The sequence below is a fragment of the Barbatula barbatula genome (assembly GCF_947034865.1).
Source record: "Barbatula barbatula genome assembly, chromosome: 16".
Classification (NCBI taxonomy): Eukaryota; Metazoa; Chordata; class Actinopteri; order Cypriniformes; family Nemacheilidae; genus Barbatula; species Barbatula barbatula.
The window spans coordinates 8,489,619-8,513,000 of NC_136779.1; the positions used below are offsets into that span (position 1 = coordinate 8,489,619).

General features: G+C 38.5%; 1 protein-coding gene across 5 annotated transcripts in view; it reads right to left on the bottom strand.

Annotated features, from left to right (window-relative positions):
- arhgap12b (Rho GTPase activating protein 12b) overlaps positions 1-23,382 on the bottom strand; it is a 37,493-nt gene that overhangs the window by 2,669 nt on the left and 11,442 nt on the right. Inside the window, exons 3-18 of one of the 5 annotated variants that reach the window (XM_079476360.1) lie at positions 9,136-9,396; positions 7,738-7,878; positions 7,571-7,651; positions 7,217-7,342; positions 6,882-6,956; positions 6,351-6,422; positions 6,108-6,169; positions 5,240-5,321; positions 3,927-4,028; positions 3,606-3,704; positions 3,389-3,491; positions 3,001-3,120; positions 2,604-2,702; positions 2,397-2,474; positions 2,063-2,197; positions 1,545-1,650 (exon numbers count right to left, since the gene is read on the bottom strand). In XM_079476360.1, coding sequence (XP_079332486.1) covers positions 1,545-1,650; positions 2,063-2,197; positions 2,397-2,474; positions 2,604-2,702; positions 3,001-3,120; positions 3,389-3,491; positions 3,606-3,704; positions 3,927-4,028; positions 5,240-5,321; positions 6,108-6,169; positions 6,351-6,422; positions 6,882-6,956; positions 7,217-7,342; positions 7,571-7,651; positions 7,738-7,878; positions 9,136-9,396 — 1,742 coding nt within the window. The remainder of the gene's footprint in view (positions 1-1,544; positions 1,651-2,062; positions 2,198-2,396; positions 2,475-2,603; positions 2,703-3,000; positions 3,121-3,388; positions 3,492-3,605; positions 3,705-3,926; positions 4,029-5,239; positions 5,322-6,107; positions 6,170-6,350; positions 6,423-6,881; positions 6,957-7,216; positions 7,343-7,570; positions 7,652-7,737; positions 7,879-9,135; positions 9,397-23,382) is intronic. The other 4 variants (XM_079476362.1, XM_079476363.1, XM_079476361.1 and 1 more) reach the window with 4 other exon arrangements.

The window sequence follows — 23,382 nt, forward strand, 5'->3', positions numbered from 1 at the left end:
TAGACTCAACAAGACAAACTCCCTAAAGAAACCCAAACTGATAAAAGATTCATGTTCCTCTCACCTGCCTCTGAGAAGGCACAGCTTTATAGCTCATGATTATTTTAAGGTTTTCAATAGATGTGATAACAGAGGTACAGTTAAGAATTTATAGTTATAGAGTCACTTCAGAATCATAAAGCTAAAGAAGAAGTGTAGTTTTAGCAGTGGATTAGCATTTGCTGGAAAATCTTACATGAATCTTCTATCCACACACTTTTGTTTTCCAATTATGGCATACTAGCCTTCGGGACCCAAAAATAGCTCTGTTACAGTTAAATATGCTCATCTGGTTAATTTTATACAAGTACTTATACTGTATGAGAAAACAAGAAATATACAATACATTTATTTACAGTCATGTCATTCCAAACCTGTATGACTTTCTTCTGCAGAACACAAAACTAAATCTTTTTTAGAATGTTGGTAACCAAACAACCCCACCGACTACCATTATATGGACAGAAAACCACTGAAATATTTCTTCAGAAATGTTTCTGTTCCACACAACACAGTTTATTTTAGCGAGAACTATCCCTTTAACACACATTTCAGAATGCATAAAACACACAGATTTTCGTATTATTTAATATACTACCATGTCATAGATAGATATTCCGTATGTAACGTAATTGGCACCTATTTGCTTTTGGACAAAACAACGTGTCTATATTTGGTTTCCCGACCTTTATCTTAACATACAAACGCAGCATACTGCAGTTGGCCATTAAACATGTCAATCAGATTATGTCTGTCAAAGTGGGCGGATCCCAGAATAAGCTGTGAGAAAACAGCCTGAAACATAACTAACAAAAACCGGTGGCTTGACCACAAAACAAAAAGCGTTGCAAATCGCTTATATTTACGTGTACCGTTTTCTATAAAGGTCCGAGACTTGATGTCACAGTCGACTGTTTACACGGCCCATTGACTAATTTAATCACATTCCTTCTGCATTTGGCACAAAGAGCCGCCCCTGGATAAACCATTTCACCCCATGTCACATTCTGATGTTTAGACAGTTTAATAAAAGCCCTACGTGTTCTTTTCTTCTGTCACCTTGTCTTTTGCTCGCCCTATTTCTCAAGACGCTCTCTCACTATCTGCGGCACGTGCATCACACCCAATGTCAATGCATCAGGAGGATATGGTGAATACCCAAGCCCACTCTCTAGCTCCCGCTCCCCATGTCTCTCTCTCTCCCTCTCATAATGATGTAGTTGGCCAGTCTCCAGGTCTATCCCAGTAATGGATACAGTGAGATAACTCAATAGAGGCTTGCTGTGCAGATCACGGACCGCACCCTCCTCACCTCTAACAATCACACACACACACACGCACGTACACAAACACTATCAAGCGCTGCCCTAAATCAATAATGAATAATGATGGTTTGGAAAGGAAGGCTTATTAACTCAAAATGGTAAATCTATCTCTGCTATAAAACAAAATACTGAAGTAATACACTTTAAAAGGAAAACAATGTCGGGGGGGGGCGTTCTTACCTTTTCAGGTGCTGGAATAAAACTTCCATTGTTTCCTGGTTTGGTTTTGGCAGCTGTTTGATCAAGTCTTTTATGGATTGGACTCGCTGCTTGTAATCTGAGTTTTCTGAAAATTAAGCCAAATGAAAAAGAGCAGCATTACCAAAACTTGAGACAGCCGGATAACGTAAGATAAATGATTCCCAGGTCACATTGCTCCCTCTTGTGGCCGATGTGGTAAGCAACGATGAAATCAACATCTCTGTACTACACACTTATTAAATGTTATCGTGACGTACGGAAAATTAAACCTGAATAATATTTTACATGTTTATGTATCAGATGACAGGTTATTAAGTGTAAAATCCAATTTAACTTAAAATATAAAAGGAAGGTATATATGGGAAGATACCTGATAAATGGAAAAAACTTAATACTTATTTCCAGTATTATAAATACTTAGGAAGTTCATTTTAAACCAAGTTTTATTTCGTTTAGTATTTGGATAAGTTTATATAAAGTGGCATGACGGAACTCACTGATGGCCTCCACAAAATCGTCGAAGGACGTGTAGGTAAAGAGAGGCTCTGGAAGCTCCCGGAAAAACATCTTAAGAGCACCTGTGGTCACATGGATGTCCTCCCACTTATTTTCTTCCAGGTTTATTTTTTCATCTACAGACATATAAACATACGCGTTATATCAGCATGTGCACTGCTACAGCAAAGTATGATTTTTATGAAATAATATTTGTCAGGACCCTGCTTGCGCCCAGTATAAACTGCTTGTCACTCTTTTCTGTTTTAGAGTAGAAAAGAGTGACATCAGTTTGTGAGATACTATTGGGCAAAACAATATTTTATACAGGCGTACCATGATTGACCGCAAAGCGCAGTTTCTGAATGACTGCTAGATTTCCACTGACTCTGTACAAGCCATCGACATCCAAGCCTACACCAAAGAGAAAGAAAGAGAGATGTGCAAGAGGATCCCAATGTTATAGTGAACAGTGTTAATGCCCAGAATGACAACTTAAAGACTGTATTATTATCATAAACCTTGAAACACACACATATGTACCTGTATTCTCCACATGCTCAATGCACATACTGACAAAGTTAGGTACAGATGTGCCCTCTCTCTGACATAGAGCTGTCAAACTGCAGCCAAACACCTGATCTGTAAACAAAAAAAGATGATTTATATCAACTAAACATCACTTTCATTCATTGTTAAATTCAGAGTTTGTTATCATTACAAGTAGGTTTTGTAAACAAACAAATGTTATCGTATTATTATTCATGCATTTAGGCGTTCTGTTCTAATAAACAGAAATTATTTTCTTAAGGAGATAATTCACTAACCAAAAAATTAATACTGTAGATTAGGCCCTATATTGTACCCTATCCACAGAAACATCCTCCTATAGCTTTCTATATTAAGCTGTATGTGCACTGTGCACATAACTGTGTATTACCTTTGATGTAGCCTTTGTCTCTGACAGCCTGTAATGTGGGTCTCCGTGTGAGAAATTTCTTCAGCTTCAATCTGGTCTTCTTCTGTTCGGATGACTCCATGCTGGAAGAGCTTTTCATTGCTGCACAAACACACAGGTGTGTGTTTTAACACTCACAAACCTCTAGACTAGTTTTGACAGATTTATTTTACAGAGGACTTCGGAAAACGTAAGCAACGCTGATTCTATTTCAGTTCTTTAACACTACCCAACAGTTTTAATAAAATACAACCAACAGAACATTTTGAATCAAACATTGAGATTTCATTATATATGTTAGATTAAAAAGTAATCAAAATAAATGAAATGAAACGAAAGTGCTTTATAAGCATAGAGGAGCTGTTTATACCTCTGTTTTTCTTGACGTCTTTATGATCTTTCTCTTTGTCGTGTTTCTCAGTTCCTGGAGACTCGGGCATGTCTTCTTCAATGGCCTCATCAGACTCCCATGCCTACGAAACGCAAACAAACAAAACTCACAACGTGCATCTAAATTACAATGTGCATGGTTTTTATTTATACATAGACAAATGTGTCGTGTCGCGCGGTGTGTGTATTTCACCCACATGTGTGTTGATGGTCTCGGACAGGGCTCTGTACCAGTCATTAATGACACTGTCTATCTCTGACTGGATCAGCAGCTCTGTGCCCACTCTTGTCTTTAGCTGGAGGGGTCAAAGTTCAGATCAGGTTCATTGTGATTATATTAAGCAGAGACTAGTCATTTTCTACATTGAAAACTGATCATTTTTAACATATTGGTGTTACTATTGCTTATAATAGCAAATACAGTTACAGTGATTAAACTACAATTCAAGTAATGTTAAGCAAATTGTCTGAAATGGTTGAAATAAACAGGTTTACCAAAAGTTCGCTCAGATTATTACCTCAATAACGTGTTTCTTGCTTGACTTCTCTTTGGATGCCCACTCGATTGAACCACCTCTGAGGTCTACCGTGAATTCTGGTTTGGACTGGCTCCCTCCAAACTTTAAAAGGTAAAGTTAGATTGAATGAGACCGTTTTTATAAGTATGCAATCTGACAAAAGTATAGAATTTTGCCATTGGCAATTTAAACTTCTCTTTAGTCCAGTGCTGTTAAACAGAAGTTATATTGGTGTTGCTGGGTCATGAGCGAGATTCAAGGCACACTACATTACAATGTGAATTAGTTTAGGGCGGCAGGTAATATCCGGTAAAAGTTAGAATTGAACTTTAAATGCACTATGCACAAACTTCAGTGTTTCAGAATTTATGGCCCAGGTTGGCAAAGAGCATTCCCACATTCTTCTGTACTAATGCTTTGTGCAATTCTTCATTTGTTATGTTATGGTAATCCACATTAAAAAGGGTTTAAGCCACTCCAATGACAAAATAAATCTGTTATAAAATACAGAAATGCATGCCAGCAATGTAAAGGTCTTAGTGCATCCATATTCACTTACTAACTGTAAAATGGTTATTTGACATGGAAAGTGTAAAGCACACCGTCTCCTGTTGGAGCAACCAAAGTCAAGCACAGAAGTGTAAAAGTAGGACGTGCAGAATTAGAATGGGAGACAAGCTGTCCTTTTTGAGCTGACCTGGAAGCAGTTTAGCAACTTGTAAATGCTCTCAAAGGCAATAACGGTGCAAAAAAATTGACAAATGAAATCATTTTTCAAAACTGAGCATTTTCTGAACTGCTGTCAGCTTATATCAAGTGCAACTGTTCCTAGATCAGCTTTAAGGGCACATTCCGTCCAGAGTGGCTGACATACAGAGGAAGCCCGGCCACGCCTACAGTGCGTATAGGACACTGCAGGCCGGGGCTTAATCGAGCGCTTCCAGTTACTTAGCAACGTAAGGAGGAGTTCAGGGAAGGAACCGTTGTGGCAGTACGACTTCGAAGAGACAGAAGATGGAAATAAGAAAAGAACAGAATAAGAGATTGATGCATGGAGACAGACTCACAACAGATGAGAGATACAAATGAAGGTAAGAATGTAGAGAGGTACACATTGCAAGACAGCTAAAGCTAGTTATCTAAATGTAACAATTCACAGACAAAACTGTAATACAGTCTGTGACACTACTTTAAAGTATTCAAAGCATGTAAACTAAACTAACGCTGTCAAACGTCTCTATAAACTAGTGAGGTGTTTTTCAAGAGCACAGCTTCCTCAGTGGAAGAGATGACTGAGATATATTGACACATACCCAGCTGGTGGCACTGCCCTGACCCTTCGCAAAGAGCAAAGAGGATCCCTGCAGGACGGTCCAGGTGGATGCCCAATTCTTTCTGCAGGGCACAATGAAAACAACACACGTGTCGCAGTTCTTAAAATCAGATTAAGGTTGTGACTTTAATTTAAATGCTGTCGGTCTTGTATCAACAAACTTTGAGGTCATGCAAGTTCGCATTTGAAAATAAAAAATGAAAACCTTGAGATGTGTGTGTTTACGTTTATATATATATATGAGCATGAAAGCAGAATTTACAAAATGAGATTTTGGCAGATGTGTGTATTTAAATGGTACAGCCTTTATTTTCCAAAAACAAAGCATGTTCATTAAGGTACAAGGCCTGACCATGGAAAAATATTAAGAAATGACTTATGACTTTAAATGAATTTACTATCTATAGGTACGTGTTGAAGTGAAATTCCCATTTTTTGTTTCATTCTGTAAATTTGTGACAACATTTCTCCCAAATTTACAATGTTTTGTTTTTTTGCAAATATGGGAAACAGGACAAACTTGTCAAATAATAAAAAGATGCTATGTTTCCAGATCTTGAATACTGCTAAGAAACCAAGTTCATATTTATGTTTGAACAATATTAATGTTTTAGATGTATTTTAGTTCAAGAATTAATATTTGATCGGATTTCAACTTTCATGAGTCTCTGCGTTTTCACATTGCCGTTGGGTGATTATGTCATCCATGAGGATTGTTTCTGTTGAAATTCAACAGAACCTGGATTGGTCCCGTAATTTTTCTGTGGCTGTATTTTTAATGTTTTACCAAATGCAATTATATGCATTTTCCACATTTGGTGCGTGGAGAAAATGAGTAAAGTGTTTACCTGACTTTCTTTCCATGTTCAGTGATTTTGGTGACATTGAGAACCCCACACTTTTCTGCGGGCTACAGAGAAGAAAGAAATTAGACCTCTGTAATTGAAACCGATGAATAAGTTATACAAAAAGTTGGTTCATTCTGGAAACGATCCACGGTGATCGTTTTAACAACTGACAAACATCTTGTTAATAGATTGTAAATAGCATGCACACATAAGCACACGGGTTAGGATGTACTGTATACTAACAGCCGAGGGGTGTTTTGGTGAGGAGGGACAGGAGTCTGATTCGGGAGAGCTGTGTTTAGCATTTACAGACTCCTACAAAAAGCAGAGAAAGAGCTGTTAAAAAGAGCTGGGTGAGAAGATGAGATGTTTTAAAGAGAAGTTAGATTCAGTCTGAAGATTCAATGCAGCAGGCTTCAGTGAACCCATGATGGTCATAACTATGCTGATAAATCATGATGTTTCATAATTTATTTGCATGGACACGAACAGGTTTTGTTAATATGTTACTGAAAAGAGGTTTGATGAGGAATTAGTGTAAATACTGCAAACACAAACATACACAACTAAACACACATAAGCACTCACGGACACACGTAAACATTACAGATATATCATCATGTACAAATCACAAACTGCACATCTTGAGCATGTATTGATTCGCTTTGATTGATTTTCTTGATTCGTTGTCAATTTGTGAAGTGGAGGAATCATAAAGTCTGTAAATCACATCTGATTGATAAATCACATTATCGGCATAATGAGGCGACTAACTTCTCTGTTCAGTGATAGGCCGAAGCCCCTGGGGTATTTTTGCATAACGCTGAACCATCTGTTTCTAAAAGGCTGCTGAAATTGTTGACATAAAAGCAACATAACATCAGGCTGGTTTTGCAGACCATCTTTAAAAAACACTGAAAACAAAACAGAAGAATACACATCACATGCTCAAAAACTTCAAATGTAAGAGATCTAGGACAGTTTACACAGTCTTATACAGGGAAGAAGTGTGTTAATCTACTGCCATCAAAAAATAATCAGAAAGCTTTCTTGGATGTCATTATTTTACAGGTCTACTTGTTGGTTTTTACAGCAAACCCCCCCTGTACCTTGTCGCTGAGATCTAGCGCGTAGGTGCTGTGTCTCCACTTAGTCAGTAGAATGGGTTCGTGTTGTTTCCTCTCCAAACTGTGACTTTTTGGAGCATCTCCAGAGTTTGGAGAAGAGAGATTATACTGGGAACAAAAATAAAAGTGAAGAATTAAACCGTCTATTTCAACAGTATCGTGGTGCCAAATACACTTCCAGAGGACAGAAATCAAGTGGGTAAAGAAGAGAAAACACAAACATTAAGGGCACCATGTGTCCCACTTATAAATCCAACCTAACCCAAGCATCCCCACCAGAGTAGATACCAGACGTGTGTGAGGTGAGAGAAAATAAACTGTGTGTTTGCAGCTTACTTTTGGTAACTCCCATTCAGATCGGGATCCATCAGCGCTGTAGTAGTACGGTCTGCCCTGCTCATCCACATGTTTAATCCACTGCCAAAACGAAAAAGACCTTGGTTAAGCCATGTATCATCCTTAATACAATGATGTTTCTAAATGCAAGCAGCTTTTTTCGTCACCTTCTCATTGGTGTATTCAGAGACGTAGAGTGTGTGGCCGTGTTCATCGAGTTCCTCAGACCAGCCTCTAGGGGGCGATCCGTATTGACTGTCTGACTGACTGGAGTGAGTGCTGGGGCAGTTCTCCTCCGATGATAAATGCTGAAGAGCACAGTGAGAAAGAAAGAACTTGACGTCATGAAAACAATTATTTACATAATAGCCTGATTCCATCATTACATTTGCAAGTAGCTATTAATAAACTATTAACTATATTACTATTTTGTCCAAATAAATACATTTCACCATTAGATGGCAGCTATCCACAATGGAAAGAATGAAACTTAGATCCAAACTTCAGATCTGGCTGCCCTGAATACACTTGGAAAATAGGTTGAACATTTTACTCTCCCAAACACATTCTCCATGTAAACTCTTCTTAAAGGCAGGGGTGTCTGACAACGGCTGAGAGAAATCGGACACCCCGCCTTTAAGTGTAAAAGATCAAACCCTTCATAAACATTTGTTATGTGGAATCTACAAAAATAAGTCATTTCTCTCAGTTCTGCCTAAAGCTGGGTCAGTCGTCTTTTAAGTATAAGAATAGCTTCTTTCCAAGGCTAAAATATAGATTGAAGACCTACTTCAACTCTGGCCTAGTTCAAACCTTCACATGGACAAGCATGTGGGCACACACACATCCACATTCACACAAGCGGCTTTGATAGTGATGAAGATTTTTTGCTTTCTGTGAAAAACACCCTGAAGCTGACTGACTGCATTTTGTAAATAATGCGGCTTTGATTATTTTTTTGACAGACACTGACGTCATGGTTTTCAAATGGTGTGTATTTCAAAATAGATGGATCGTAAGATTTTTACACTTCATATTATTCTTGAGGGACGCAATAATGTATGTAAGGGGTAAGTATAAAACAGGCTGGAAATGTTCAAGATGTTTTTTGTGTAGTTCATTATACTCATTTTACGAAATCAGATTCAGCTGTCCCAAATGGTCACAGAAGTATTTTTAGTTTTTTGACATTTTTAATCCAAAAAAAGATTTTATTCCCATTTGACAAGGCTGTTTGATTCTTGGTACTGACACAAATAGTGATCTGTAAATAGGTCAAGCCAACACGATTATCACCTATCGGTCTGTCACCCCCTAATTTACATGTCATGTTTACTGTATGTGCCTGATGAGCACAGTAATGCTGTGTTTTCTGTGAGTCTAGGAAGTAAACAAATTAGGGGTGGGCACCAGCAGGAAGTTGTGTCTATGACGGTGAGCTAATAACTGGGTCACAATTTGATTGGGTCAAAATAAAGGAAGTGTTTTGTATTACAGTATAGACTTTATATAAATACAAACACACAAACAATATCACATACACATTATATTATATATTACATTACCTCCATGTCCCCGGAGTTGGATGTGTCCCCGCGGCTGACCCCGTTGTCTCGTGAGCGGGGCGGTTTCCAAGTTCTCTCCTGAGTCATGCGGTTATAATAAAAGCTTCTTCCACTTGAGTCTTTATGTGTCTCCCAGTCACCCAGATTATGCAGCGGGGAGGAAGATGGTAAAGGTGGAACAGACGACTGAGAGATCTTTAGCTCTTGGAGGTTGGTGTAGACCGGGGACTCTGATCGGCACTGTCCGGTGGGAGATATGCCCTGTGGATATAAGAAAGGTACTCAAACTCTTTGCTTTAGCAGATTTGCTTTTAACAGGTTATACGGAGTAGAAATGCCAAGGTCATGGGTTCAATTCATTAAGAATGCACATTATGAAACCTGAAAAAAAAAAATTGTTCCCTTTCAACATACATTTTCATGATAATTTACTCACCCGTGTTGTCATCCAAGATGTTTATGTATTTTTTTCTTTAGTCGAAAAGAAATGAAGGTTTTTGATGAAAACATTCCGGGATTATTCTCCATATAGTGGACTTCAATGGACTCCAAACGGTTGAAGGTCAAAATGACAGTTTCAGTGCAGCTTCAAAGGGCTTTAAACGAAACCCTACAATGAATAAGGATCTTATCTAGTGAAAAAGGATCTGTCATTTTCTAAAAAAAATTAAATATATATGGTTTATAAACACAAATGCCGGCCTTGCTCTGTTCTGCAAAGTGCATTCACGACTTCTTGTAATACGTAATTACGTTGAAAAGGTCACACTTGACGTTGGTAGGGCAGGGCAATTCTTTTGGGAAAAAAAGTTCAAAAAAATCGCCCAACATTGTTTTACCCTTCAACTCCCTTTTTTTATAAACGGGATTTGCTTTAGAATTTTCACATTCAACTTGTAAACTCTGACTCGGTACTTCTGCCTACGTCAAGCGTGACCTTTTCAATGTTATTACGTATTACGTGAAGTCGTGAATGCGCTTTTCAGAACAGAGTAAGCCGAGCATTTGTGTTTATAAAGCACATACATTTGTCATAGGAAATGACTGATCGTTTCACTAGATAAGAGCCTTATTCATCATCTGATATCGTTTTAAAGCCCTTTGAAGCTGCACTGAAACTGTTATTTTGACCTTCAACTGTTTGGAGTCCATTGAAGTCCACTTTATGGAGAACAATCCTGGAATGTTTTCATCAAAAACCTTAATTTCTTTTCGTCTAAAGAAAAAAAATACATAAACATCTTGGATGACAACAGGTGTAAGTAAATGATCATGAAAATGTATGTTGAAAGTGAACAATTCCTTCAAGTTAAAATTATAAGCTAAATTAGTTTAAAAAGCGGTATGAGTTAGTTGTGTTTATGTTAGAAAGAATGTCTGCCTAGTATAGAGAACCACATTGTCGCTGCTGAATGTCGCTTTTATTTTGGTAACCCTGCAATGAAAACATACTGAACAATACAAACTAACACACAAACCAGAGGTGAAATGAGCAACAGTTACACAGGAAGTACAGAAATAGATGCCATTCTTTCACCTGAGACTTACAGTAACTAACACAGCACATTAACAAAGGCACCACTCAGCAGTATAATAAAAGGCTATTTTAGCAATTCGGTCCAAAAAGTGATACTGAACATTAAACTGAACTCAAATTGAGATGCTACAGACCTGTAATTAAATCCACTACTTGGGGTTGAACAGACAGTTATTTTCCCAAGATGAACCTAAACATCGCATAGTCCCCAAATGAGAACAGCCAACCAGACAAAGCAATGACCTGTTGCTAACCTAACAGTTTTTATGGAAAAGACTCCTGGCTAATCGACTCATCCATCCTGTCATGGAAACACGTGGACCTCTTTGACATACTGAAATAATAAAACTCAATTGCCGCTAAAATATAATTCATTGTTATAACCCATTTCTTTCTTTGAAATTTTATGTCTATTAATTTACCACGTAGCACATATCTGAAGTTACAGTCAATCGGTCTTCATTACATAAAATATATCCATTCCGGATGATGCAAGATCTATAAAAAAACTAGCAAGTCAAAATGTATTTAATCTTTCAAAATAAAGCAATACTTCAAAGAATCTCTAAGCAAAGATAAAAACTACAAATAGGGAATAAACGCAGTAAAACATAATTGAATTATAAACAAAGGAAAAAGTTGTTTTCATTTTATCACCTTCTGACAGGAACGGCTGCTAATCTGCTGAATCTTTAACTCTGTGTGATGCTCTTCAATTTAATGGAGACGCTCAAACTCTTCAGCTCAACATCTGAATAAATGCGTTGACACCATTTGCATATCTGTCCAAATATTGCTCTCTGTCTCACCCACACATGTTTACATCAGCACTTAAAGCATGTTGCATTTAAAGAACACAGTCACAATTGTACTCTCCATTATTATACAAGAAAAGCAAAGCAAAGAACCAAAATGGCCCCAAACTGAATGTATACATTCATTTTATAAACTTTATATAGAAAGCTTACACATAAAAAAAGAACGTATTCAAATCCACGCTCAACCACATGGAAATCTGTAAAGCACATCAAATAAAATGTATACACTTTCTAATAACATTCAAAATTATTAGATGAGTAATGAGTAAATGAGTAATCGTGTTAAATAATCGGGATCTCAATATTGGCCAAAATAATCACGATTATTTAATGAATGCCAATAAAATACTGACGTTGATCAAATAAATGAACAAATGTATATGTCAACTAACCAAGCACTCCTTTATTCATCAACCTCAAACAGTCCTGTCCAAAAATAATGCCATTCGTTGAGACTGAAGTATATCTGAAGCACTCAAACAAAGAGAGCGTTGCCAAGATGTAAAAAAGGTTTACACTTTTCTGAAAGTCTGGCAACAACAGCTTGTTTATTTAGTTGCCTCAGACAAAATAATGATAAAAAATCTGTATTTAAATTTCAAATGCAAGACACACACAAACACTTTTCCTTTCAACACCTGAGCACCAGATCCCCCAGAGCAGTCATTACATTCTTTTAAACTGCCACTAGGGGTCGACATTAGACAACTAAAGCCTGTGCAGGGACGTCACATAAAGGTGAATAGCTGAAAGAAGGGTTTGTGTGTTCAAACATGGCAACCAACATTCCTTTCCCTCCTATGCACCTCATAACTTAACGGTCAGTGTTGTAGGAACATGACCAGATAAAAACAAAAACACATCTTCCATGGTATATCTGCACTCTAGTGGGGATATCGGTCGTACATTTACCCTTTTTATGGTTATGTGCGTATCTACGACATGTGTGTAGGGGATTAAAAGGGATAACACATTATCCTGCCCACCGCATGGCTACTTAGACACAGAGGGAGGGAGAGAGAGAGAGAGAGAGAGAGAGAAAGAGGGAGAAAATTTTGACCTTGATCAAGATGTGTGTACACAATATACAAGACAAACCGCAACCTGAATCCATCGCATTTTCTGATCGCCCTCTTCTCCATACAGAGAACCATATCTCACTGTCTTCCTCATGGACTGAGTATGGATGACCAGCTTACTACATTTCCAGCTGAATGCCCTCCGTCAGGAAGCATCTACTCAAGCACACATTAGCACATCTGTGACATATGCAGACCCAGACACACGGTAACCCCTGGGGCCAAACGGATGCATGTGCATGTCGGCTCAACCAAACACGAGATCCCTCTATCTACAATATGAGACCAAAGGACAAAGCCACACACGCATGTCTGACCCCTGGAAGAATTTTGTGATTTAGCGGGAGGTGGAGAGCAAACTTTATAGGGAATTTGAGATCCATTTCACGCCCCAGTGAGCTCAGCAACGTCCAAACTTTGACAGAGAAACAACCAATTAACCTTTAGGTCCACGGCACACAGCCTAATGCTGCGTAATACCACACACAGACAAACATCTCCTCCCATGCTGATCACTAAGCTTGACATTTCTTACAATTCTTGACTAGAATATAAATTCACAGTATGGGCAGCGTGTAGACTTCAGCGGAAAACTGCAGTTTATTGGCTTAAGAACTATAATGAAGAGGAAATGGTTTTATTTAGATACAATTTTTTATCTGTTTGTGGTAGTGTGCATGTGACAAAGTGACAATGTAATTCATTTATGCAGAAGTGTGTTTCCTTTGTGTAAAAACCTGTTGGCGTTGTGCTTTGATGGTTGTCCCAAATCCGCAATGGCAGACAGCATCGCGCTGCAACGGATGCAAATCCCTCTGTTGTGATTGGCTCTCCTCAACTCCCCCAAAACCTTTATTAATTATTCAGTAATGTTGGAAAGGACTCCTAGTGAGCAACATGCTGTTCTGACATTTCTGCGCCTGAAACCATTTCAGGCGTGTTTTGATTTTGCTAGTGTGCTCCCCGAACCACTTCCCAACAACTACCTTTTCAAGTTTTAAGGTGGGTTAATATAAACTACAAACTATAGCAAATTGTCATTACACAACAGCACAGTTGGTAAATGTACTACAAAAGGATATCCATCATCACACACGTCACTGTTTTTGTGTAATCCCAACCCAACGAAAATCAATCAAAATCATAACGTTTTTTTTCTTGTTATATGTGATACCAAAGATATTAATATTCACAAGATATGCCACTGGCGTAACAATGAATGGCAAAGAATACAACGCTCAACATGGCCGCTCTGGCGATTCTCTGGGGCGGGGCTCTCGTGAGGCGCTTGCCAGCCTGTGCGCAGACACAGTTGATGAGGCGACCCTCCAAAAAGGTGACTATTTAGAGCAATTTAAGCTTAGCACACCAAAGTTATGATACAGTCCATGTCATGTTTAATTTTTTATCAGAAATATGCTGTTTAATTGTGATTTTTGTAAATATATGCCTTCCCCTATTCAAGTAGATAGGACTGGGGACTTGGTATGACGTAAATAGCTGCCCAGAGGCGTTGCAAACATGGCCTGCTTTCCTGTAGCTCAGTGGTAAGAGCATGGCGTTAACAACGCCAAGGTCGTGGGTTCAATCCAATGGGATTGCACATGCTTAGAAACAAAATGTATAAAATAATGCAATGTAAGTCGCTTTGGATAAATCTAAACATGGCCGCCAATTGTCACAACTTTTGTAAAAGGACCTTAGTGATACACTTTATCGTGTTGTTAAACCGATAAAAGATGATGACATGAAACATTTTGTATACAGAAGACTAAGATTGTGTGTACATATAAACGTTGTGGCGAGGATGCTTCTGGACAATGTGTTTGGTCCTGTCTCTCCCATCCCCCTTTCTCCCTTCTGGAACATCTCTCTTGCTCTCTCTCAGTCTCTTTGCTGATGGATGGATGAACACTTACAACTGCACTACGGCAAAGCTTAATTGCACTTACAGAAACACCCTCTGCAACATCCTCCAAGTAAACATGTTTCACATTGCACTGTCGTCCACACAATGTTAATGAAAAGTTACTTAAGAACAAAAGTAGCTTAAAAATGACTAATCATGACTGACCTAAGATCTCCAGCCTATGACCTTCAGGTGTAAACTCTCACAGAAAAAGGGATGTAAAGCGTTTTGTTTATCTTTTGTATTGTTTTTTTCAATGCGTTGCTTTGTATTGTCTTAGATTTCATGGTATTGCTTTTCCAAAAGAATGAATATACTGTATACTTTTCGTTTGAAAATTTGTTTGTCTCGATTTTTTGTGTGTTTGTTTGTATTTGGTAGCATGCCTGTCTATGCAGTCACTTTACAGTGACCGTAACAGTCATTTTATCAACTAATCAAAAAGTGAGACTAAGTTTTATTAGAACCACACAGCACAATATATCTTTCACATAAAGTGATCTTTCTTCACACTCACTTCCAACAGACACCCCTTGAGAAGCAAAGCCCCTGAGTAATGAGAAAGTCTTTTTTTAGTTTTTGTTGAGGTATTCGCTCTTGATAAATACACAGAGTGTGGGTTACCAGGCTTTTAACCAGAGCCTTACATTGCATTATACTATACATTTGTTTCTGCAATCCCTGGGATCGAACCCAAGACCTTGGTGTTGCTAGCGCCACGCTCTCAGGAAAGCCAGTTCGGTGACAAGCAAGAGATCCTGCTAAATACTAAGACCTTACTCAATGAAGTGTTATGTATTTAAAACCTTAGAATGAGCTATTACTATCTGTATACACCGCTGGTCCCCTCACAAGGAATTCACCGTGTTGTTTCTACAGTATCCCTAAACGGAAAACTGCTCTACAGAGCACATTTAATATAAACATTATCTCTTTCGGCAAAAAGCGAAAATGTGACAACATCTTTGGTTAGTCAAGTCAAGTCAAGTCAACTTTATTTATATAGCGCTTTTTACTATTTTAATTGATACAAAGCCGCTGTACAAGAAAACATATCGACTATAAGCAAAACATAAGGTTATGCAATTTAAAACACAGGTCAAATATCAGACATAAATTGATCTGAATGAAAACTGAATCACATAATCTTGTCAAGGTGAAACAAATTAGCGTCGGGTCAAAACGTAGCATCAGCCAAACGACAACATAGAAAATGAGACGCAATGCTATCACTTGTTGTTAGTCTTAACCAAATCCAATGCAAGAACCCACAATCTTTGTTTTGGTGCAATCACATTTAGGACGTAGAATGTTAACAAAGGTATCAAAACATTGAATCAGCACTTGCTGTGCGGTTCATTTTGTTCGTTTTAATAGTGTGTTTCCCTGGTGTTGATTCATCACACAGCAGGGTTAACGCCGAACGTCTGCCACGTCAACTAAAGGGGATGGCCGTTCTTGGTACAGACAGCACAATAGCTATTCAGGAACGGTTGCCCTCAGAACAACTCCCAATGATTCAACAAAGAGAAACAGAAAGATGAATACACAGACAGGGGCGATTTAGTAGAGACAAAAAGGATTTTCAAAAGTGTCCGTTTTACAAAACAGGCAGGCTTGAGAGGAGGATTTGGAAAGATTCAAGCGTGTTCTGGAAAAGTTTGTTACTGAAAAGAAGATATATGACACATAGGGCTTGTGGGAAGGGAATTCCAATTATGCAAATCTATGGAGCAATATGATGCCATATGTTTGGTGAAGGACACCCATGCATGCCCTAGAGAAGACCTTTAGATGCAGAAATAGACCCAGAACAATGTGCCTTCTCACAATGCCATTAAAGCCAGTGTACTGACAGAACAAAGCCTATATGTGAGGACACTTGTACAAATGACATGGGCTAATCAGCAAAATGATGTAAGCGGCCACGATGACGCAACCTGCGCCTGCCTTGCTGCCAATACAGCCTCAGTACTCCTCAAAAAAACAAATGACATCTTCTTTCTCTCCTACACAACATCATTCACCTCATCTCTTAAAGGTCAAGTTTTGCATGGCATTACAGCACAAAAGTACAGGGTTTCCAAGGCATTAGATTAGAATAGAAATGTATGTATGTTACAACATTCTTAAACTTCCATTATATTTACCTTATTGACAACTCAATATATACTTATACACTATATTAGGGCTGGGAATTCTGATGCACTGATTTGATTCGATTTCTATTCACAAGCTCTCGATTCGAGTCAATGATCATAGATTTAATACAATTTAATAGATTGGACGTTCAATGAAATGAACAGCCGCAAATCTGTATATTAAACCTTAAACACATAAGTACATTGAAACAGAAAGGTTGCATACCTTGATCAAACAGGATCAGGTTGTTTTACATTTAAGATACAGTATAACAAACAAAAGTAGCTGTAAAGAGAGGCTGCAATCATATTCCTTTTATGTGAAGGTGATGTTAAATTCGATGACACACCAGTATCGGCCATTTAAATAAGCAATGAATGAACGCGTCGCTCACTGTTGCAACATCCACCCGTGGTAAAATTCACTGCTTTTGAGACTGAGTTTTAAAAAAACCATTAATATATTTTTTGCCCAGCCCTACACTATATACGCACATATAACACATACAAATACACTATATTACACCATGTCTTCGATCCACACCTGCAGCACATCCCACTATGTAGCAAGAACCCGACAGGCAAATGTCTTCCATTTATCTCACTATACTCATTTTCACTTTCAGTGGTCAGGTATTCACCCGGTATTTTGGAGATCGAATATAAGACAACTGTGTAGGACGAAAGTGTCCCGCACTGAGAAAATAAACACAGTCTTTCCTTTATTGATGAGAGAGAGAGAGAGAGAGAGAGAGAGAGAGAGAGAGAGAGAGAGAGAAGCAATGGCTGAGAGAAAGCAGGATGAGTAGCCTGGTACTCTCAAGGTCTGCATGCAGTGCACTGAGGTCAAATGTCATGGCACTAGAGGTCAACCGAGATGCAGTTCACACGCTCCGCAAAGTAAGGGTGCCATTTCAGTCGCCAAGGGTCCTGTTGGTGCGTGTCAGGGTGTAGGTAAGAATGGGGTTGACACTGACAGCGATTCAATTGTGGGAGGTCAGCAAGACATTGTAGTGCTTCCAAAGCCAGTCTGCAGCTTACCATCGAAGTAAATATAACTAATGTTATGCCATAATCTATATAATGTTTGTGTGTACGTGAGAGAGTAACATCAATGACATGATGAGTCAGCAGTCTGGCCACATTTCATTGGCCGGCCACAAAGAGTTGCTAGGGAGGGCTTTAAACAAAAGAGCAATGTTGTGATCTAACAGTGCCGGTTTAAGCTCTGCACCATGAGACTTCTGCTGATAATAGTCAGACAGCTATGTCTCCCCTAATGCCCAATACATCACGCCTACTCACCACCCCACACTTTGAATAATGCATACAGCAATGTGTTTGTGTACAAGAATTGTCTTTGGCTTGGAGTCTTTGGTCATTCTTCAGAATAAAATTGAAATACCAAAGTCTAAAGGAGGCTTAACCCTTCACTCTGCAGCCAAATGTATTTGTAATTTGGGCACTTAAGTATAAATCAGAGATCAAAATATGAGTTTTCCAGACTGGTCTGGCTAATGCGCATTCCAAAGACATTTGTTTAGAAGTAAAAGTCTGGCCTTCCAGTTTTACAGCCACTGAAGGTTTGAAATGACAAAAGAAATTTGGTTTTTGGGTTAACCTATCCATTTAACTTCTCTACATGGTTGTAGCTAAGTTTAAGCTTGTCAGAATCATAAGAGCCCAACAACTCAAAGCTCAACATTTGAAGAGCTTGGTTCCTCTCTGCATTTTCTTACTCCAAAATTTCTCCTCTCAAGGTGACCCACACAGCGCAGTGCAGCGCGTGATAAACTAGTATTAACCTGTTCCGGAAACCGCCAATCAAACAAGACTTTCTAGCCTACGTTATCCTCAGGGAACAGTCACCACAGGGCTGTGTTTTCTTCACTTTAACCTGCCAATTCAATAAGCACTTAGTGTTACATTTATGAGAACACTTCAGAAACATCACTGTCAGCACTAGCTCAGTCATAAACCATTAGGCCCAGACTGAGAAGACGACTGGCAAGCAACTCACACACAGCACTTGAAAGGTTTTGGTTCAATCTAGGTTGAGAAGTTTTCTGCAAAATGAACAAATCAAGCATTTATCTATTAGAAGCTATAGGATGTACTGGAAAATGCTTGCGCTTCTTATATGTTAAACTTGATGTCATTAGGAGAGAAGCGCTATCATAAAGTAGATTCTTCACTGGTTGTGTTATTTAAATATCTTAAAGACATAAAGAACCACTGACAGCATCAGCACAAGTGAAACTTATTTGCAAAAAGCAAATGCAGAAACAGTCGCTTTGTCACAGACAGAAAGGAAACAGTACCACTGTGAGGAACAAAACACCAAACAAAGACAGGAAATTAAGTTCAACAGCAGTGATGTCAGGGGTACAGGTGAGAGACGACCGCTAAAGTAAACAATGTTAACAAAGTGAACATATTTCAGATGTTTCTTATGGACATATGACACAAATGTCTTCTTAAAAAGCAGGAGAAAAAACAAGAGTGAGAAAATGGTGGGGAAATGATGGGTGAAAGGACGTTTGGATGTGACCGCGTTCTCCAGCACACCAGATATGGTGAATCTCCAGAATCTCCACCCGAAACCTGAAAATTTAATTATCAGAGGACGAGAGGGAGGGTGAAGGGAGACGAGGGGGGGGGGGCATAAGCTAAAAGCATCTTATGGTAAACTTGATGACTTGATGGTAAATCTCTCTGTAATGTTGAAATAGGCATACCAATTCAGTATTTTAACTTATACTGTATGTTTTATATGTTTAATATAGTTTAAAAATGAAGTTTATATTTCTTTCTATGTTAAAAAAGCAATCTGTGGTTGATATGAAATGTTGGTCAGACTAATCATCACAAAACTATGGCCACCTCCGATGTCTCTCTAAAGCAAAGATTTCTGTCTACGAGTCTCTGTGTATGTGTTTTCCATGACCACAGAGTTCCAGAACATCATCTCTTTCTTTGTTGTCCCACCCACACATCTTGCAGCAAATCCTTCTGACGTTGTCGTTCTCCTGCCTCTCCGCTGACTGATTAGATGGGAGTACTTTAGTTGTAACAAAATGGTAAAGAGGCATGAAGACCTCTGTCAAATCTCTGATAATGTGGCTTTTGTCAGTCATTCAGTACTTTGGAGGCTCACTCTCTCCGTATGTCATTCAATGATGACGGCATGGTTCCTGCAGTGTCCTACAGCTCAGAGACAAAGCAGATGTTTAACGTGGATTAAACTGCCGTTTCGACTGGTGATTCTAGAACTTTCAAAGCCAATGAAGGAGCTCTCGGTCCCCGTGTGGATGCATGTGTACAGGTTTGGATTAAAAAAGGCAGGCTTAATGATCCCAATGACACAGTATGATATTCACAGCACACAGGCATAAAGAAGATACCTGCAGAGAGAAACTCCTGGCAACACCTCTATTAGAAGCGGTTTATAAAGACTTCTGAGAAAAGGGTGTTAGGTTTCTGTGATCAGGTTTCTTTAGATCAGAGTTGTCTGATTGGAAATGTCCACCTATCGTAACAGAAGCTCAAATGTATCGTATTTGGAAGAAAATGATGGTACACGAGTTAAACGTACAGAATACAACTTTATATATTTTAGGCTGCTCCATAGACTCTGCCTTCCTCTTCGCCTTTCACTTGTCTTCAACTTCCTTTTCAGTACTGACCTCAGTGCAGTGGGAACTTTAACTTGTGCTCGTGAGAGAGAGTCATTGTCCATGATGATTGGCCAAGAAAACGTACCGTGATGCATGAGCGTAAACCGCACATTCACGTTCTTCTTACAATCATGATGGCAGAAATAGGATCCACACAATATTGTAGAAGCCATATGATTACCATCATTTGAAGTGTCACAAAACTCCGAAATGATTATAAATGTAGACTATTAATTATTGATCGTACAGAGGTCATAATTATGGTATTAATACGATAATTATGGTACGTCTGGTACCATCTTAAAAAAAATTCGTCTAAAAGCCGAATTTTTTTTGTTAGGTAAACCACGTTATTTTACACCCATCTTCTATATTTACAGTCGATTACTGTAATTTGAAGTTTTTTAATATATTTTAAGAGTATTTAAAAATTAAGTGAATATGTGTGTTTTTGGAGTATCTATTGACAGAAATGCAATATAATATACATACTATGTATTCAGAGGTGCCTTCAAAGACCTTACATAATGCAGCGTTACATTTTTATTACCTTCAAATTTCTATCTACATACAATCCGGGTGCCCTTTCATGGAAGTCGCCATGTTTTCATGAGTAGCCCTACAGAGACAAACTTCTCTACTTAGCATGTTTCGTAAATATGTTGTCTACTTCAGTAAAGAAGCGAAAACGTGACAACATCTTAGTCCTGAGTCAGCCACCATAGCGCTTCGAAAGGGTTGGAGTGAGCTGTTGGTTGCGATACGCAACCTCATCGCTAGATGCAGCACAATTCCATACACTGGACCTTCATTTTCATAATTTCATCAAAAGCAATTCACATTGAAACAAAGTGGGAACAACTGAAAATAAACATTTAAAAAAACATATACTAATCTAAACACAACAAAACTGGCTTAATACTACCCCTCGTAAGAGGAACAGACACACACACAGGCAGCTCTAAGTGTGTTTGCTTTGGGTCTTTAAACTCTCTTTCTGCCAGTATAATGGGGCATTTTCGGGCGCCCAGTGCAAACTGGCACAAACATACACCCTTCTCTTTCTTTCCAGTGGCACAGTGGACAGCAATGCGTGTCAATGAAGAACAAAGCGATATTATTAACCTCTCCATGAGGGACATAAAAGAAGAGCAAAACAATATTTGTTTTGGGCAGGCACCAAACTGAACGCAGCTAAAACTAGAGAGTGAGATTAGAGTGTTGTCCCAAAGTTATTAAAGATACGGTATAAGACTTGTCATGTCCAGAGGTTTGTGTAGGTTTAGGGGGCTTCTGATATAATTTGCCTGGTATGAAACCATGTAAAAGAAGTCCCCACTAACATAGCAAAACAAACTTGTGTGTGTCACACAAGCCTTAATCCACTTCTTTTTTCATCCCACCCAACCCCCTCTTTTGTGTGGAGGTACCATAAGAGGCTTTTAAATGGGGGTGGGTTGTGTTTGGTGGAAGACAACAGCAAGAGAGAATAATGTGTGTCCTGCTTTGAATTTGTGGCATATTATTGTGTACAAACTCAAACACACAACACAATCATGTATAAACATAATTCCCAAATGCTGAACTAATAAACAGATTAAATTCAGCAATTTCAAGCACTGAGAAAAAGTTCAAGTGAAATTCAAGATCACGGACCATTCGATACGCAGCAAGCAAGAGTGTGATAATAGTGAAAGTGGTCTTTGACTGGGGTCTCCAAACCAGCCTGACTAGGCAGTGTGTTTAACGCAGGATAAGCTGATTTTCTGAGATTTACTGGGGGAGCGTCTTTTTGAAGGATAACCCCAAACTGTCGCTCTCTTTGACATGCTTATCGTCATACAGGCCTCGGAGATTAACACATTTATTCTAGAAGTTGCCTTTAGGGATGGCTGGATACCAACTTCTGGATTACCAGGCACGGGTACCTTGCCTCGATACAAACCGACACTTTTAGACAACCAATAAACAGTCACAGGAGATTGACAAAATTAGACTAGCTGGCAACAGTTAAAGCGATAGTTCAACCAAACATGGGAATTTGATGTTAAACACCCACAGGCCATCAAAGATGAAGCAAAATTCTTTCTTCAGAAGAAAAGTAAAGATTTTGGGCTGAAATTGTTGGTGATTTACAAAATATAATACCATAGATGGCATCACTTTTTGTTTGTTTTAACTGATAATGTAATTCTCATGAATTCTGACAACATATTTTAGTAGAATGAAGCAAAATGATCAGTCTGTTCCAGAAACTTAACGTACAAGCAGATTTAGATTTTAAAGTGAACAAGCCCTTAAAATATTCAACATCAATGTCAATGATTTGTCAATACATGGTTTTGGAAACACATGGTTCACACATCCCACTACAAAACCTTGCTGAATAGCAGAACATTGTCATCTAGATTTTAATTTGTAAAATGATATAATTCCCCAAAATGTTGGTATTGCTGTATTTTCTTTAACCGATATACCACATAATCTTATTGCCCATAGGAAATGCTCTTAATAAATCCTTTACAGTAACATGTAACACATTACCCCTGGCTCATTCAGTCTTTAAACTCAATTTGCACTTGCCCTACATGTAGTCAGGGAAGTACATGATAAGGTCAAAGGTTTCTCTTGCACATAGAAGCAAAAATAAACCATATAAACACAAACTGTCACCCAAACAAACACTTGCAGTAATACAGAAAGTGCAAACAGGTGATGGCAAGAGGAAGTTCTTCAGACAAAAGTAACTTCCTGCATCCTTCTGCACAAACTGAGTCAGAGTAACAAAAGCTGTCAAAGAGAGACAGAGTGTGTGTTTGTGTGCAAGTGAAAGCTCACAACAGAATATACACATACATCACGCAGACCAATGGTGGAAATCAACGAAGTTCTTTGCCTTTGAAGAGGAAATCTTCTGAAGCTGTCCTCATGCTGTCATTTTCAACTGTGTTAACACAACCACACACCTCCAAAAGGTGAAGTCACAAAAACATCTCTAGTTCACATTTTACCACAATTTAAAGAACCATTATAGATGGTAAAGAAAAACTTTTGACGGTAAAAGCAGGATGTCATCATTAAATCAT